We start from the raw sequence: 17,499 nt of genomic DNA, 5'->3' as shown, positions 1-17,499 counted from the left end.
GATGTGGGAGAGAGAAAGAAGGAAAAAGAGAACTTCCCTTCTTGTCTGTCATCCGTAGTACAGAAGCAAGGTAAGTTGGTACGTTGGCTAAATTCCAATCCAAATAAAGATTTGGTGATCATCATGCTCCTTTTTCCTTTTAAGGCAGGCATTACAAATCACCAAACTCATTGACATTCTATGGTGGGTGAGGTTATTTCAATTGATAGAACAATTCCTTAACTTTCTAGAACTTCCAATGTATGCTCTGGTGTTACCTCCCTAAGCACACACTCTCCAGAGGTCACCATTGAATGTGATATGTTGCTTTCCAATGCACTAGTGTGTTTCTGTGTAACTTGATGCTACTTCTGACTCAGAGGAATTGTTCTCAAAGCAGTGACTCAAGCTGAGATGCAGTAGGCGCTCTTTTCTGAGGTTAAGGAAATCTGGTGTTCCTTTGCAGCAGATATGATTAAATCAATCAGATGCCGACAGAATGCAGAATTACCTGCCCTCTGAGGATAGCGATTAGAAGGAAGCACACTCAGATCCTCAATTATTTTATTTACTTTTACAACTCATTTGTGATTAGCTCAGGTGTCACTAGTGTGCCCCAGCACACTGTTTGGAAATGACTGGGTTAGAGTTAGATTTTTGATGGTTGTAGCAGGGAAAAGGATGAAAAACATCTATTTATGGCTCTAGATAGGAATTTTAATATTAAGATTCATATTAAGTTCCTTTAACATACGGCATTCCAATCTAAGTACTAATATTTTGTTTTGCTACCTCTTTTAATGTATGGTGCTGCCAATAATTACCACATTTTTCTGTTTATAGGACTAGGTTTCCCCCCCTAAAAAATAATGTCAAAAATGAGGGGGCATCTTATACACGGGGCCATCTCCCCTATTTTCTTAAATCTGAGTCTTATAGATGGAAGAATATGGTATTCCTTTATTTTTAAAAATGTGTTTTAATGCTATTTTATGAACAACACTTGAATTTCAAATTGAAGAGTGCTACAGAAATGTTCTAAAGCAAAACAAAAAACCCAATCTGCCTTGATATCTAACAGGCCAGAGTCAACCAGATGCGTCTCAAAAGCCCCTTAATCAAGGAAAACCTGTTGTCTATCCCAAACACCTGGTACCTGGAAGTATGCTACCTTATAACTCCAAGCCTAGGGAGCTGTTGGCATAGATTTAGAATAGACATTACATTTTCTCTACATTTTAAATATTCTTTGGAAATAAAATGAAAACTGAAAAGAGGAGGCAGTGATAAAAAAAGAAGTTGAAATTCTTATTGAATGGGAAGAATGGAGAGACATTTTATGAGGCTGCCTAGGGGTTGTGCAGATGTGAAGAAGAGTTAAAGTTGACCAAAGGCAGAATTAGATGTGACATTAGATCAATTAACATGCACATTATAAAAGATGTAACAACAGCTGTAGATCCACCCCACCATGAGAAGGGAGTAGTGAAGAAAAACTTAATATTCCCCTGCCTGCCATAGTCTCAATAAAAATCATTCCCCTCTCGTACCTTTATGTTAGGGGTGTACAAATTCCGCAGAGAGGCCAGCGCCATGGAAAGACCTTCCGAGCTGTAGGAAATCCAAAGCCCTTGGAGAATTGAGGAGGAAACCCCAACTTTTTTACTCAGTCCCTGCAAAAGACACACTTTAAATTTGATAATTCAAAGTACTGGTTTTCTTTTACACATCACTAACACATGGCTCATTTAACCCCAATTGACTAGCAAGGATTCAATGTCAACTTTACAAGAATATTGTATTCTAAAGAGAAAGTAGGAGTGTTAGAGAGGACGCAACTCCAAGGATTAAGTCCTACTACTCAGTGCAAGTTACATCAGAGCACCAGAGAGTTACTCTTTTCTAAATGCTCTGAAGTCTACCTCATTTCAAATAACAACCCCAACCGCCAACCAAATCACTTGAGTAGGAACTCTTGGGTACAAGGAGCAATATTCCATTGTGAAAGGGAGAGAAGTGGTGTAATCCCTTTGCCCCACGTCCAGTGGGCTGTATACTACAAGTAATAGCAAAAAGACACAACAAAAAATAGAAGAATCAAAGAAAGAGGTGAGCCAGTGCTGAATAACATTAATTCTGAAAAAATCAATATAATAAATAGCCTAACGTTTTTTTTGAAAAGGCCATACAATCTTAATATTTTTCCAAAAATGAAATTTGCACACTATAAGTCATATTCCTTATATGTCAAATATGTCAAGACATGGGGCTTACAATTAACAGTGACTGTTCCTAAGGTGTTCTTAGCAAGTTGGTTGCAGCACTGAGCAATCTTTTGACTCAGAAAATGGGAAATCCTAAACTAGACTGGAACATACTCTACTTGATATTACTACTTAGTACTTCTCATACAGAAATCAGAGTGCTAATGAGACCTCTAATAATTAATTACTTCTCAAACATTCCTTGGTGTTCAGGGATTTAAAGCTACTCATGCCAAAGGGCTTTCATTTCCGATCAAAGGAATTCATTCCCGATCAATAGGCCAGGTTTGGTATGAGAAGAATGGAATAATGATACAGATCTAGGGAGGGTGGAGGTCACTAATTAGCAGTTCGAGGCCAAATTCAATTCCCTTTGGGGGCACCAATGTCTTCCTCCTGCCAGCTGCTTACCCTAAGATCTAAGGAAGAGAGACCTTCTCTCTTATTTACCCTCCTCTCTCCCAAAATTGGAAAGAAAAGGATGAAGAGGTCCATGAAACTGAATGAAGGAAAGAACCTTTATTTCTCCTCCTCTTGCTCACCCTTGGTCACCTTTTGCTGAATCAGCTGTCTGGTAGCAGCAGAAAATCATGGAGGGCCGTTGTGAGGCAGCATCCTCACATAACTAATTCCTCCTGTTTTGGGGATACCTGAGGACAGGCCTTGGCCTTTACCACAATTTGTGGCTGACCAGGCTAGGCACTAGTGAGGATCTCAGAAACTTAACATTCTTCATGTACTCTGAAACCACTAGTACCACACCATTCAAATCCAAGGGGAAGATATCACTGTACAATTTTTTGCTACCTTAAAGATGTGTGCTTTGAGAATATGATGGCCCAGCTCAATAGTCTGCTGTCTGTTGAGTTTTCCCTCTTGACGGGAAAACCAGAAGGCGAGCAATGTATGGCCACTCCTAGGCAAAAGAGAAAAGTAGAAACATGGTGGAAGTTAGAATTCGAACTCCAATGCATCTTTTGACAGTTAGCACTCAGAGTGTGAAATGAAGGAGATCAACCTTTTCTCCCTCCTCCTGATAACCCTTGTTAGTTTTACTCTGATGCACATCAGGACCATGTTGTCCTTAATTGTTCATCAGCTTTGATCAAACCTTTGCTGAACTACTAGATAGCACTGTAGCTCAATCCTCTCTCTAGAAGAAGCAAAGATCTTTCAAAGTCTGAGGTAACCCCTTCTTGTAAGAAGCTACACTTAATGATGGATTCTATTCTGAGTGAGTACTTTTAATAGAACAGCAGGATATAAACAGATTAATAATAATAATAATAATAATAATTCCTACCCACTGCAGTGGGCAATCCCTATTTCCTGGAGCTGGAAGCAGTAGTGGTTTATTTCTGCATGTGCCCTATTGAAGAAGGGGAACTTAGTGACTATAAAATCCATCTAGTTCACCCCTTTGAAGAGCTCAACCGATGAAATCAAGGCAAGTGCCACAAGAATCTATTTTTAAGCTAGCAGACATAATCAATTAACCACCACTACCCATGCTTCCATCCTGGGACTTGCATTTAAAGCTGCAGTGACTGGCTTATTATTATTATCATTAAAATTTCGATACCACCCTTCATCTGAGGATCACAGGGCAGATTACAGTATGCCTTTATAACTTTATAATTTTTGGCTACCTGAAATCAAATAAGTCTAATAATTTAATATTTCTGTTAAGATTAGAGATTATATGGTTAATTAGCAATAATCCTTGTAGATCATAATCATAAGGCTTTTAATATAGGCTTACAAACATGATGCAAAAGGAAAAAGGAATGGAAGAGAAAAGCAAGCATTGCAGCAGCTGTTGCTTCAATAGCCAGTGAATGGGGCCAGATTGGTCTCATACTTGTCACAAAGTTCTTCCAGAGAGGCTGGGTGCAGCCTTGGAGTTGTTGGTGGTGGTAAAAGGCCAGGGAATGCCTCCTTTTGGTTCTGCAGTCATAGAGCAGATGGAGGTTGAAGCAGAGCATTTTTTTTCTTGCAAGGGAAGAGGAAGCAAACTTATGAATAGTTATCTATCTTATTGATAGAACTTTAAAGATACTTCACTACGGAGGAGTCATGTCCACTTCAGATGTGGCTGAGACCATGGTAGTGTTGGGAAGACGCTTGTCCAATAAACTGGTTTGAACTGAGGTGAATGTAGGCACAAAAACCATGCAGATGTCCCGTTCAAGGTCAGGAACCACTGGACAGCAAAGGCAGTCACAGACAGGACTTTCAGCACCCTGGACAGATCATAGATGACTGGTTCAGACAAGTGCTTAGTCCCTATGGAGCCCTTATATATTCCCTGTGCCTGACTATTCCCCAAGCCACCCTCAAAGCTCTGTTCCTTTGCTGAGGAGTTTAGATCCTTGGACATGAGTTCTCTGGCCCAGAGCCTTGCACTCCATTGCCTTTCTGCTATTTCTCAGTAGACACATTGCTGCATTAGCAAGTGGGTTCTGTAGAGAATGAAGTTACTAATAACGAGTGGAATCCAGTTCAGGGGCAACAGTTTTTGGACGGCTGCAAAAGATGGTTTTATTAATGCAACCTAAAATCATCTTCAGGGTATTTTTGCAGCTGAAAACTCACTACTGACTCCTATTCGGCTTACGATTGAATACAGTCTCCAGATTCCTTTCACCTGTCAAGCCAGGTGTCCCCCATCTTATACCTGTGCATTTGATTAGTTATGTTGTTTTGGCTAAATGCATAACTTTGCATTTGTCTATGTTGACTTCATTTTGCCAATTTTGGTCCGGTTTCCCATTCTATTGAGGTCATTTTGAATTTTATTCCTGTCTTTCAAAGTGTTAGCTTCCCCCTACAAGTTTTCTTCCATCTGTAAAGCCCTCCAGCTGATCTCGAGACAATAAACATTTAGCTCTACCATTTTTAAAAGATAGATCTTGAGCTTTCAAGATTTTAAGAACAAGATATTTTAAGAACCTGCTAGCTTTGTTCAAGCTCCTGAAGGAGTTTTATATTCTGAAACATTTTGAGCTACAATAAAGAGTTGTGCATGAGTGAATACCAGAGCCCTTTTGTTCTGTAAAGATTACAACAGCATAATGTACGTAAAACTCTTTGAACACCAGAATGCTTATCATCACCATCATCATTAAGCAAAGTAAATTCTAACATCGTTAAAAGTGGGAGTATTGACTCAAAAATAATTACAATGAATAATCACTAAGGATCTTGGCACATGATCATCTTCCTTAGTCACATCCAAAGAAACACAAAGGTGTATGCCCTCAAACATCACCAGCCTTTTGATGCTCCTTCACAGACTTCCATACATAGAGTAATCAGAGAATGATTATCTTAGTGTTGTTGTTGCTATTTACGGAATATAGATACCACTCTTCAAAGACCTACATTGGCTCCCAGTACGTTTCTGAGCACAATTCAAAGTGTTGGTGCTGACCTTTAAAGCCCTAAACGGCATTGGCCCAGTGTACCTGAAGCAGCATCTCCACCCCCATCGTTCTGCCTGGACACTGAGGTCCAGCGCCGAGGGCCTTCTGGCGGTTCCCTCACTGTGAGAAGCAAAGTTACAGGGAACCAGGCAGAGGGCCTCCTTGGTAGTGGCGTCCGTCCTGTGGAATGCCCTCCCATCAGATGTCAAAGAAATAAACAACTATCTGACATTAGAAGGCATCTGAAAGCAGCCCTGTTTAGGGAAGTTTTTAATGACTGATGTTTTAATGTATTTTTAATCTCTTGTTGGAAGCCACCCAGAGTGGCTGGGGAAACTCAGCCAGATGGGTGGGGTATAAGTTAATAATAATAATAATAATAATAATAATAAATCTATACCTGCGGGTCTCAGAGCAGTTCACAGAATAAAATCAGAATATAAAACCACAAAATACATAATCAAAATAAAAACAACATCAACCCAATAACACACACCCCTGGTTGGTTCTCTTCGTATTGTAAATGGACCATCTTTTTTAGCCGCATCTCAATAACACTACACAGAGGTATATTAATGAAAAATGAAGTTATCTCATAGCTGTCTTCTCCTGTCACAGGGTGATGGGTTACAAACCTAGGGTCACAGAGGAACTTCGTTTTTTCTCCTTCATCTCTCCAGATCAGCCACTCTCGAAAAGATGGATGGACAAACATTCGGGTCATATCTCTGCGCTTGATAAGGAACATGGAGAGGTTCTCCATCCTTTGCTGAAAGTCCTCCCATTCCAAGGAACCTTCAATGCTTCCTGCATTGATGGCCTGGAAAATATGCTCATCGGTCAAGGGGTGCAGAGATGCCACAGCCACATTTAAGAGAGGCATCACCCGGTCAAAGGAAGACTGTGTTGGAAACTTCATATTGCACTGAAGCAGGTACACCTCCGAAAGGGAGACGGGGACTACCTTATAGCTAGAGCTTTTTAACACCAAATAGCCCTTCTCTATTAGATCAAATGTGAGCTTAAGGTACAAGTAGGATCCTTGACTCAGAGTTTTGAGATGAGAACTAAGTTTGCCAAAGGTTGTGTTGTCCATTTTGCCATTAAGAGAGATGTTATTCTGTATCTCAGAGCTGCTATGTATTCGGTGTAGGATGTAGGCTTGGAGATCCTGATCTATAGCTTCATTCTCTTCCAGTCTGTCCAGGAATATCCTATGGAAGGGTAATAACTTAATTATTTCCTATAAGAAAAAAAAAAGAATAAAGTAAATAATAGAGAAGTTAAAAATGGGAGAAATCCAATCAGTTTCCCACTGGAAGTATAAATATTGGCACACATAGTTATGAGTTATAGGCCAAGCATGTTGTCATACTGGCTCCAAATGAGGTTACACCACTTGTTAAACCTGGGTGGCACAGTGAAATTGACGGTGAAATAAACACAAAGCTAAATTTCCAAACTGCCTTTCAAAACCACAACCAAGAGAGAGCAAAGGGACAATGGAACCAACAGTTTCTACAGATTTGTTTCTGGTCTGTCATTGCCCTTTATATACTGACCTAGGGTGCTTCTACACTAGCAGTTTAGTGTGAAACCGCCATGTTTTTTCATTCACTTTTTTATGGGGAACCCACATTATGCCATCATTATCATTCTGTATTTTCACCATGGTTTATCAGTCTTTTTTTTCAGAAGACAGAAATCTGATTTCCCCCGCAGAAGAGCCCAAGGGAAGCATGATCTCCAAAGGTGTAGATGTCTTTAGTGCTACTCTTCCATCTTTTTAAAAGAACAGGATTTTGATGTGCACAGCAATGGATGGAAAAGAGAATCCCCCTCAGGGAGGAAGGATGGAATATATATTTAAATAGTAATAATAAATAAAAATGGGAATGAGGCTGGAATCAGCACTTTTAAAGTAAAGATGGAACAACACACTGGGTGGAGTCCAAGGTATGGGGCCACCACACCGCGCCTCTCCGCTGTTAAGCAGAGATGGCCACAGGCTCCCGCTGCCTGCACGAAGCTCTGGAGGCACATGGGGAGCGTGAGCCTGGGGCCGCCACACCATGCCTCTCAGCTGTTCAGCAGAGGTGGCCCCAGGCACACGCTCCCCGTGCGCCTCCGGAGAGCTGCCTGAAGCCGAGTTTGGCGCCCCTTCCGCACCCCTGATGGCCAGGCGCCCTTGCGCCACCCAGCCCGGGCCTAGGGACAGCCCTGGAGGCGCCCTCTCCGCTCGCTCGCTCGAGCTGGGCCTACCCCTCCAGCAGCTAGCGTGCCGAGATCGGGCTCCAGAGGAAGCAGGGGAAGGCCGCGCCATAAACAGGGAAGGCCGCTAGCTGACAAGGTATTTTTTATTTTATTTTTATTTTTTTCTATTTTTTCTATTTCTATTTTTTTTTTCTATTATTATTATTAACTTTTTTATTTTATTTTTCATTCCACTTTTATTTTTTCTAAAAAAGGGTCAACAACTCTGGGAATGTTTTTGGGGGGGGGGGGGGGCAGAAGGTGATCTCGCCTAGGGCGCAAAAAACCCTAGCACCGGCCCTGGGAACCATGGTGAAAGGCATGATTAGAAATAGCAAGAGGGTTGTGCTTATGTTTTCCACTCTTTCACACTTGCTTCCACCTGTTTTTTCTGCCATAACAATGTGAGAACCTTGACTGGAAGGAAAGGTGTCAAGTGCTCAGTGCTGTTCTAAGCCAGTGTTAGAAGTAACTGATAAATGTTTTTGTTCCTCAAGGTTTGAAGATTACAGGTGGTTCTCACTGAGAAAACTGTATTCCCCTAAGTTACACATTCCATTTGCAAGTCCAGTTCTCCAGCACTTTTTAAAAACTCAAGCAGGTGTTCTAGTGATGTGTTCTATTAATATTTTATGCCACTGATAGCCATATGAATGTATTTTATCCTCCTTTGTACTTTAACTCTTCTATCACCTTTTCCATCATATTTATGCATGTTATGTTGTCTATAAATATTCACACCACTATAAATTTACTAGTCTCAAAGGTGACAAGTGCACTTTTGTTAAAAACTATTTTTTAAAAAAATGAAGAGGGGGGATCTGCTGCTGCTGAAAACATCAATTTTTTAAAGAAGTCAAACCATTCATCAGTAAACTAGCAGGTGGGTAGATGTACTTTCATTATCCAAATGTAGCAGCTGCAAATGACTGACTGCCATTATTGTTTTGGTCTTGGGAACAATTCAGAGAATCATAGGATTAACCACAATGTCGGGGGGGGGGGTGGATTTACTTCTTTTTAATATATCAATCTTCTCCATTGCATTCAATGTACTCTTGAAAGCTGGAGGAGTTCATGTTGATGCACAATGAGAAAAGACCAGAAGTCCTGCTGGGTGCACCTAACTGTGGCCTTCCTTTCTTAAAATACTGGTTGGAAAGCACATCTTCCTTTGAACTGTAACAGTTTTCATTTCCTAAGAAGTCAACATTTCAGCTTTAGTAAATGAACTAATTCTATTTGCAGCTGTAGACAATGATGAAGGTGGCTGCCTCTCTTCTCTTTTAGTTAGAAATTGTCAGGGTAATCTTAAACAAGACAGCTACCTTAATACCGTAAAGTTGCAGTGGTTAATAAATGTTTGTGTGCCCCACAATTCCTCCCAACCAGTGCATATGCCTTGCAAACTGTGCATAAATCATCTGCTTCCAAACAGATAGCCCCATCACAGTAGAGGCTACATAAGGTGTCTGCTCCCATTCAGAGAAAAGCAATTATCATACAGAACAGTGGAAAAAACTAGTCCCCAACCTACCTGTAGACTTGTTCTAACTGTCACAATCAGCTTCAGCCAGGATGGAAATTTCCCTATCATTTTGCTGAGGAATGATACTATTGTATCCCCATAGTCAGGTTTGTGAAATTCAGCTTCATTTAAGCCATCAATTAATATGATGAAATCTTCATCGGGGATCTTTCGTTCTGAGAGTTTGGGAATAGGGAGGTGGGAGAAAGATATGGACAGAAAGGTTCAGCTTATGCTTTTAAAAATGATGCTGCAGCCGTGTGTTGTTATCAAGGTAAACTCATGCTTTTCACTACCTTTATGAAGGCTTTCCAAGGGCTCCAAAACTCCTCTCCGGAAAGAAGCTAAGGGATCCTGAACACAGGACCGCAAGCTAAGCATGCTCTGTAGATGTGGCTCCCGTAACAGCTGCTCTCTGTAGGCAGCAAACTGTGGGGAGCGGCAGAGCAAGGCTGCCACGTTGTGTACAAATTCTGGCACAAGGCAGGTGTAGGCATTATCAGCCTGGCAGTAGTGGTACGCAACAACCTGCAAAAGGGGAAACAAACATCAGTTCCTCAGTGGACAGACTTTTAAAAATATCCACATTTGCTTGCTAGTTTCCCTCACTCTAACAAGGAGGAGGATCCTGTGCTAAATGTCTTTGACATGAGGGGCAGAGTGACTAGGTTCACACCTAGACCATATATGTAAAGCATCCTTAAACCACTTTAATGGTCATGGCTTCCCCCACAGGATCTGAGGAACTGTACTTTATTAAGGGTACTTGTAGCTCGGGGGGGGGGGCAGGGGTCTCCTAACAACTCTTCAATGTCCTTTGCAAGCACTGCAGGAAACTGCTTCCCCCACCCTGGAGCAATGTGCTCTTTTTTACAGGCATTAGCTGCAGGACGGACTTCTTCCACATTCCACTAATGCAGGCATAGGCAAACTTGGCCCTCCAGATATTTTGGGACTACAATTCCCATCATCCCTGACCACTGGTCCTGTTTGGTAGGGATGATGGGAGTTGTAGTCCCAAAACATCAGGAGGAGCAAGTTTGCCTATGCCTGCACTAATGCTTGCAAAAGGAAACTTACTTCTCCCCTCCCCATCACATGAAAGGTGCAGTTTGCAAGCGTAGTGGAAGAAGTCCCTCTTGCACTAGAGACCTGTGAAAACCAGGAATGCTTGCACTGGCTATGGGAGTCTTTTCCCAGTGAGGAAGAAGTGTGCACAGCCAAACTGAGGAGGCTTTAGTGCCCCCACTAAACCCTGCTTTGGTTGAAAACACCTATTTATGCAGCCAATGCAGAGTTGAACTCTGCCCTCCTGTCCATCAGCTGGCATCAATTAGCTGATGTCAGCTAAGTGACAGGTGGGTATAGCAAATGCCCTTGTAGGCCAAACTGGAACATCTGTGGACCAAGGTTTGCTGGAGGGCTGGAGGCTCGCCACCTTGGGTCTATCTGTTGGATCAGTATTTCCCAAACTTGTGTCTCCAGCTGGTTTTGGACCACAACTCCCATCATCCCTACCTAGCAGGACCAATGGTTAGGGATGATGGGAATTGTAGCCCCAAAACAGCTGGAGAGTGAAGTTTGGGAAACACTGGGTTAGATAATTGTTTGATGCAGTTGTGTATTTTTAATTCTTTTCCCTCTCACAAAACCAATCAGTGGCCATTTAACTTAGCAATGCTTCCACACAGTGACTTCATTGTTGAGAACAAACCAGCCAACCATCAAAGAAAGGGAGTATTTGCTAGTATCTTCATAGTATCATATTGCAGGAAAGACTTCCCACTCAACACCGGTGAAGGAATAACCCCAAGAGGTGGAAGCGATCTTCTGACATTAGTGGAACCTCTGTGCAAGCAGAAGGAATATTTTTGGAATTTTAGCATGGCTATAGCGTAATAAATAGTTGTTAATTATCTGTAGCAGGACTTAAAGTACACCATTCCTTTCCCTTGGTTTGCTTCATCCATATGAAAGAAAAACGGAATGAAAAGTTTGGGTGGGGAAGTAATACCTGGGCAGCAAGCCTCCTCATAGCCTCCTCCTGACGCCTGCGCATTTCTGGGGTTCCAGGGCAGCTTCCACTTGCGATGGAAGAGTGAGCAGAAGGTGGTTGAGTGAGGGGGAGCTCTCTGTTTGCATCAACATCTGCAATGCAGAAAAGACGGATAGATGGACTTAGACTGGAAAGAGTGAGAAGCAAGCAAATCACATCTAGAAGGACAGCTTGATTTCCCTTACACAAGCCGACATTTGTAAGCAGCAGGTCATGGAAAACAGGAGACAAATAAAGGAATGTAGGAATGGGCAGCTGGACATCAAAGCAATGCAACCAAAATGGCACCCTATAAAACTAGAATAGCCTGCAAGGCAGGCACAGCCTACAGTACCCAGAATGAAATTACCACAGTACCTCTCCACCATCAATAAAAGCATTTTTCTATTAGGCTTTTTATGTCACCCTGAAGGCTCTTGATGCATAAATACTACCAAACCCCTTTCAAAGCTTTGTGCATTAAATAAACCCAAGCTGACATATACTCCTGGCCACTAAAAATAGCTTTCCAAAAGATCCTCCGGCTTGAACTCAGTACGATTTCTAGAGGAAGAAGTCTTAATTGTGGAGAAGTCACTAAGAACTCTTTGTATCTGTCCTCATTGTAAAGACTTGGCACCCAAACGTTTCAGTATATAGGCAGACAGCTGCCAACACTCTTATCTGAGCTGTAGTAAGTGGAAAGACAAGTCTAGATTCACTGGAAATAAAAGTTGAATTTCTAGCAATTCCAAGCTCTTACAGTATATGATTGGAAAATGAATAGTTCAGAATCCCTATAATGGAATTTCTCACACCTACAAATGCAAGGAACTGCCCCAACCTGCTTGGGTACGGGATATAGGAACACATCTCCATTAGATAATACGTAACCTATATAAGCACACAACAGATTTATCCAGTTAGTACATCTCTTCACTTACGTTTTGGGGATGCATGGGGGCTGTCAGAAGCAATCTGCCTCATGCGTGTGCCATGGCAGCTCAGCGCAACCAGTCTGGAGATGATTGCTGTCTTGCCAAAGCCTATATTTCCAACAATCACCACACCTCTGTTCACACTGGCATCAGCACTCTGCAATTGTACATCAATCTCTTGGAACACCCAGTCCCGGCCAACGAATACAGATTCTGTGGTGATGCTGGGCACCTCAAAAAGCAGCGGTTTCAGAGAGATGTCAGGAGGTCTGTAAGGTGCGAAGCGTACTGCAAAGGGGGGAAAAACACGTGTACAATTCAGTAACCATAATTAGTTATGCTTAAGGAAGCGCCAAGTGTCACCTTCTAGTCCTGAACAATGGTGAGCTTTTCAAGGGATCCATTTGAACTTAGGTATCATTGGCTACTATAGCACTGCTCTATTCAAATACAGAGAAGTTGGAAAATTTCAGAAAAGGCGGAAGGAAATGCATTTCAATGGAAAGGGATTTTTTTTGGGGGGAGGGGTCCCCAACGGCCTCATACAAACTTCACTTTTTGAATATGGACTGTAAAAACAGGGGTGAACAGATTTCCCTTCCTCTGTTTTGGATATTCTGCTCTGTCTTTCAATAATTATAGAGCTTTTAACTGTTTTTAAGACTCCGTTACTATAGGAGGACATTGCAGATAAAAAGGCCTTCCCCACTCCACCCACCACCACACATACATTTGAAAAGGTTTCTCTCCCTGCCTCTTTTTTAAATATATAAAGTCATCTTTCTTAATATACAGTCTTTTTTGCCATTGCTGGGGAATCCCCCAGTATGTATAAGCTCTCACACTGTATGTGGATAGCACCATTTGTACTGTCCTATTAGTGGCCAAAAAGGTGGTAATTATTTTTCATTTAAATCTTACTACTTTAAAGTAGGATTTCCCAAACGTGGGTCTTTTGTTTTGGACTACAACTCCCATCATCCCTAGCCAGCAGGACCAGTGGTCAGGAATGATGGTAACTGGAGTCCAAAAACAAATGGAGACCCAAGTTTGGGAAACCCTGCTTTAAAGCAATTCCAATTACGTTTTGGATAGCTCGAGATAACTTACTGTAGCACAGCCAGAGATAGCCCAGACTACACTAGGCTCCTTCTCAGAATGCGAACACCTTCATCAGGCATCTATACTAGGGTGGTAGCTGCTAAAGACCCCAGCATAAATCACAGCTGCACACATATAATGCTCACCTCTTAGGTCCTGTTGTGTGCGAGCACCAGCCATACTCTGACGAGGCATCCGGAGAGATGTTCGTAGGGGAGCATGCCTCTGTTCATCTAGATAAGCTAGATCTTCTAAATGGGCTGAGCTTGTGGCTGCCAATGAATAGAATGCTTGATGAGACACACTTTTGGGACTGGTATTAAGACACCATAGTAAATATACAGCACTCTTCATTCAATATCTATTGAAGGGTGACGGGAAAAGGCACCATATTCAAATGTGTAGTGTTTTGTCTTCAAAAGGAAGAATAAGAAGCATACCAAAAGTGCGCTGGAGATGATTCTTCCTTAACCTGCGGTTTGAACTTTCATATATGCCAGGCCCACAAACATGGGCATGCTTTGCCCAAAACTGTTGGGTGGGCCAACCTCCAGGGCCTGGCAGGTTTAATTTGGCCTACAGGTTGGAGGGTCTCCACCCCTGGGGTATAGCATCTGAGCTTTGCTCAATGGATCAAAGCAAATAATTCATGCTCTTTAACACAGGACCAAAGAAAAGTCAACAAAAACTCTTCATCAGATATGTTGGTCATGCTTATTAGAACGTTAATATCTATTAATTTAGAAAAAGATAGAAATGTAAACCTGCAGGTTTCTAAAGAATGGAGAGAAAGATTCCTTAAATTAATTACCGTATGTTAATTCCCTAAGCAAAATGACCTAAAAGTAGCCACTTGTTTATTTCGTAGGCCCTAGATTGAGTAGTTCCAAGAGAATATATATCATGTCTAGAGTTGATACAGGGTTGGACCTTCCTTTCCTGGGATTTGTTTATGAGTATATTGGAGCCTGAAACCTTGCGGTAAGGCGATTCTCAACTCTCTCACTGACCCTTTTGTAGTTTGATGAGGCAAACACTTCATTGCCCTGAATACTTCCATCCAGCTATAAAATGCCTTCATGTCACCTAATGGTAGGTGTATGGAATGCCTGAAAATAGATGCGTTTTAACCCTGATAACTAGATGGAGGCAGCTCTTTGTTCATAAGGCTAAAATATATGTTACAGAGAAACCACAGGTCAAAAATACCTTCTCACCCATAAACCGTAGCCTGGAGCAAGTAATTATTTCTCCACCTGGCCAACTTCAAAGGGCTGTTGTGAGAATAAAATGATATAGCAGCATACTGTAATGTACCTTTAGCCTGATTAGTTCTTTAGAAGGCTTACATAGAAAACAATGATGTTGTACACTGTAAATATTCTCAGCTGAAATTAAGGAACGCTGAATGGATTCAGTCACTAACAACGCAAAATACTTAAGGCCCCATGTACACAAAAATCACTCAGTCTATATTTTCCTTTTACTCAGCCCATAAAAGAGCACTGCAAGAGAGGTATTCAGATTGCGGGGGAACAGGAGAAAGAAAACCGGCACAGAATGTATATGTAATTTTAAGTATAATATACAACCACACAAAGCAAAAGGTGTCACTTGCATTTGCATTTTGTACTATACTTGGAATTTTTATTGAACAAATAAATACAAAAAATAAATTGCTCAGATGCTGTTAAAATGTTGTTTTGAACAGTTCCACAGTAAAAAAATAATAATGATGAAATATTATTTCAGTAGAAAGGTGGAGAATATATAGAGAACAGTTATGGTCAAAGGAGAAAGAAATGACCTCTTTGTCCTAAGAAGCATGTCAAAGATTTCTATAGATATGAGGCTATTTTGGGCAATGAAGATGACTGATTTATACAGCATAATTGGTGTGCATGTTGCTTTGCTGAGTTACAAGAGGCGCTGTCCTTGCGCCAAAGGGCTATAATCTATAATTAGACACAATGGAGACAACAAAGGAAGGAGAGGGAAGTGGAGGCAGGCAGAGGAAAACAGGAAAAGAATATGTGCTACTTCAGTTAAAGATACTTAGGCTTAGGTACAGTAAGGCACAAGAACCAGGAGATTGGCCTTGATCACACAATGTGAAACTGGCAGCTGCTTCGCTCCTCTCTCTCCCTGCTGCTGTGCTACGAAGAGCTAAGCCAGGAGCTTAGCATTACAAGCAAATCCGGGCTTGGGACTTGTCTCTCCCAAACAAACCACAAATGGCAAGCCATGAACAAAGCTTGGTTACAGATCATGGCTTGTCTGGAGTAAGACAAATCACAAGCCCCGTTTCAGACATAACGCTAAGCCAAATCATTTAGCTCCTGATAAAGGCAGAGGAGCAAGGGATCAGTCAGGTGGCCAGAATTTTCTTGTTGAAGGTAAGCCAGTTTAACTCAGCATTACATGCAAACCAGGCTACTGTGTCAAAGGCTTCACAAAAAAGTAGACTTTGAGGGGGTATTTGAAAGACGTAAGGTGCTCTGGGAGGAAGTTTAGCAAGAGAGGAAAGGTGGGTTGGAACTGTTTAAGGGAGCAGGAGATCTTCAGACAGCTGAGGGTTGCAAAGACTGGAGAAATGAAAGTTATCATGATCTAGATGCCAGTATAACCTACAATCTTAAACCTTTTACTGCCCCACCCCCATTTATATTAGGCAATGCCTTGCAGTCTAGGCTCCCTTGGAGTTTGGAGGAGGGCTGCTGAGATAAACATTTTATTTCACTGATATCATGACTCCCCCCCCCCCATGAAATCATACCACATCCAAGCCTGCTCAGCTTTAGCAAGACTTCCTGATCATGTATTTTCAGGTCATGCTGTCAAATTTAGTTTCCAGGTAACACTTACGGTAATCACAAGTTATTACAAAAGAAAAGAGAAAGCAGAGCTTGTGATTAAACTTTCCAAGAGAAATATAGCTTAACTAGGACTAAAGGTAATTCATGATTCTATAAAGCCCTTGTGATATACACTAGGGCTGGGCAAACTTCCCTCAGTTCAGGTTGGAAATGAGTCGCCAGCTATTTTAAATTGCCTTTTAATGTACTATATCAGATTGGTCCCATCTATCCTAAGCCCTGAATATTAATTTCAGCTCTAAAATAAGTGCACCCTGCCCCAAAGGGGGATGTTTAAGACTCACAAGCAAGGTGAGCATGTCTAGTGATGCTCTCAAATTTTGAGGGGGGGGGGAAGCTATGCAGTCTTTAGGCTTGTTTAACCAAGTAAGTTCTAGGAAGCTTCCTAACTCAAGCAACCAATAGCATTTGCAAATAATTTTATTACAGGCTTTGCTAGCTTCCCCTAGCTCAGTGATTCCCAAACATTTCCTCCATGGACCACTTGAAAATTGCTGAGGGTCCTGGCAGATCATTTAGTTGTTTTTTTCTGCCTGTTGTAGCAATTGTAGTGCACTGCACTAGATGCTGTATGATCTTTAATTGCCCTTTTTTATCAACACACTGTGGGCCACTTAAATGAAATCTGTAGACCACTGGTGGTCCATGGACCACAGTTTGGAAACCCCTACACTAGCTTATGTTTTCACCTCTCCTTTATAATGAAACAAAAGACTTTTCTCCAGTGCCTCTGCATCCAGCACTGAGACATCTGGGAAGAAATTTCCCCGACCCATGTGCAGAATTTCATTTCTCAGCTGTAGGCAAATTATGAAGGAAACCATGCTTGATGGGCACCTCTCCCAAGCATAGAAGCTCAGAAAATCTGTGTCCCAAACCAGTATCTATTAGTTTCTGCAATATCACTGATATAAACCTTTTGTGGTTCTCCTGGTACCACTTGAGGTCTGTTACTACAAGCACCAACCATTTTGTGTGTGGGTTCTGTTCCCGGCTCCCATGTGCATTTGCTGAATGCACATAAGCGTGCCCTGCCCCCATTGCACCCCATTACACCACCACCACCCTGGTTCTACCCTCTTCCGGGTCCAAAAGGACCC

At 41.8% G+C, this 17,499-nt stretch overlaps 1 protein-coding gene across 11 annotated transcripts in view; it reads right to left on the bottom strand.

The window, feature by feature from the left end:
* TANC2 (tetratricopeptide repeat, ankyrin repeat and coiled-coil containing 2) overlaps positions 1-17,499 on the bottom strand; it is a 195,493-nt gene that overhangs the window by 27,857 nt on the left and 150,137 nt on the right. For all 11 annotated transcript variants that reach the window (XM_088655539.1, XM_088655541.1, XM_088655538.1 and 8 more), the window contains 8 exons: positions 13,670-13,795; positions 12,429-12,710; positions 11,464-11,597; positions 9,746-9,977; positions 9,459-9,625; positions 6,304-6,911; positions 3,051-3,159; positions 1,530-1,652 (listed from right to left, as the gene is read on the bottom strand). In XM_088655539.1, coding sequence (XP_088511665.1) covers positions 1,530-1,652; positions 3,051-3,159; positions 6,304-6,911; positions 9,459-9,625; positions 9,746-9,977; positions 11,464-11,597; positions 12,429-12,710; positions 13,670-13,795 — 1,781 coding nt within the window. The remainder of the gene's footprint in view (positions 1-1,529; positions 1,653-3,050; positions 3,160-6,303; positions 6,912-9,458; positions 9,626-9,745; positions 9,978-11,463; positions 11,598-12,428; positions 12,711-13,669; positions 13,796-17,499) is intronic.

This window comes from Zootoca vivipara, chromosome 12 (assembly GCF_965207765.1).
Source record: "Zootoca vivipara chromosome 12, rZooViv2.hap1.1, whole genome shotgun sequence".
NCBI lineage: Eukaryota > Metazoa > Chordata > Lepidosauria > Squamata > Lacertidae > Zootoca > Zootoca vivipara.
Note: the sequence above shows the minus strand (reverse complement) of the source record. Positions and strands in the feature narration are given on the sequence as shown.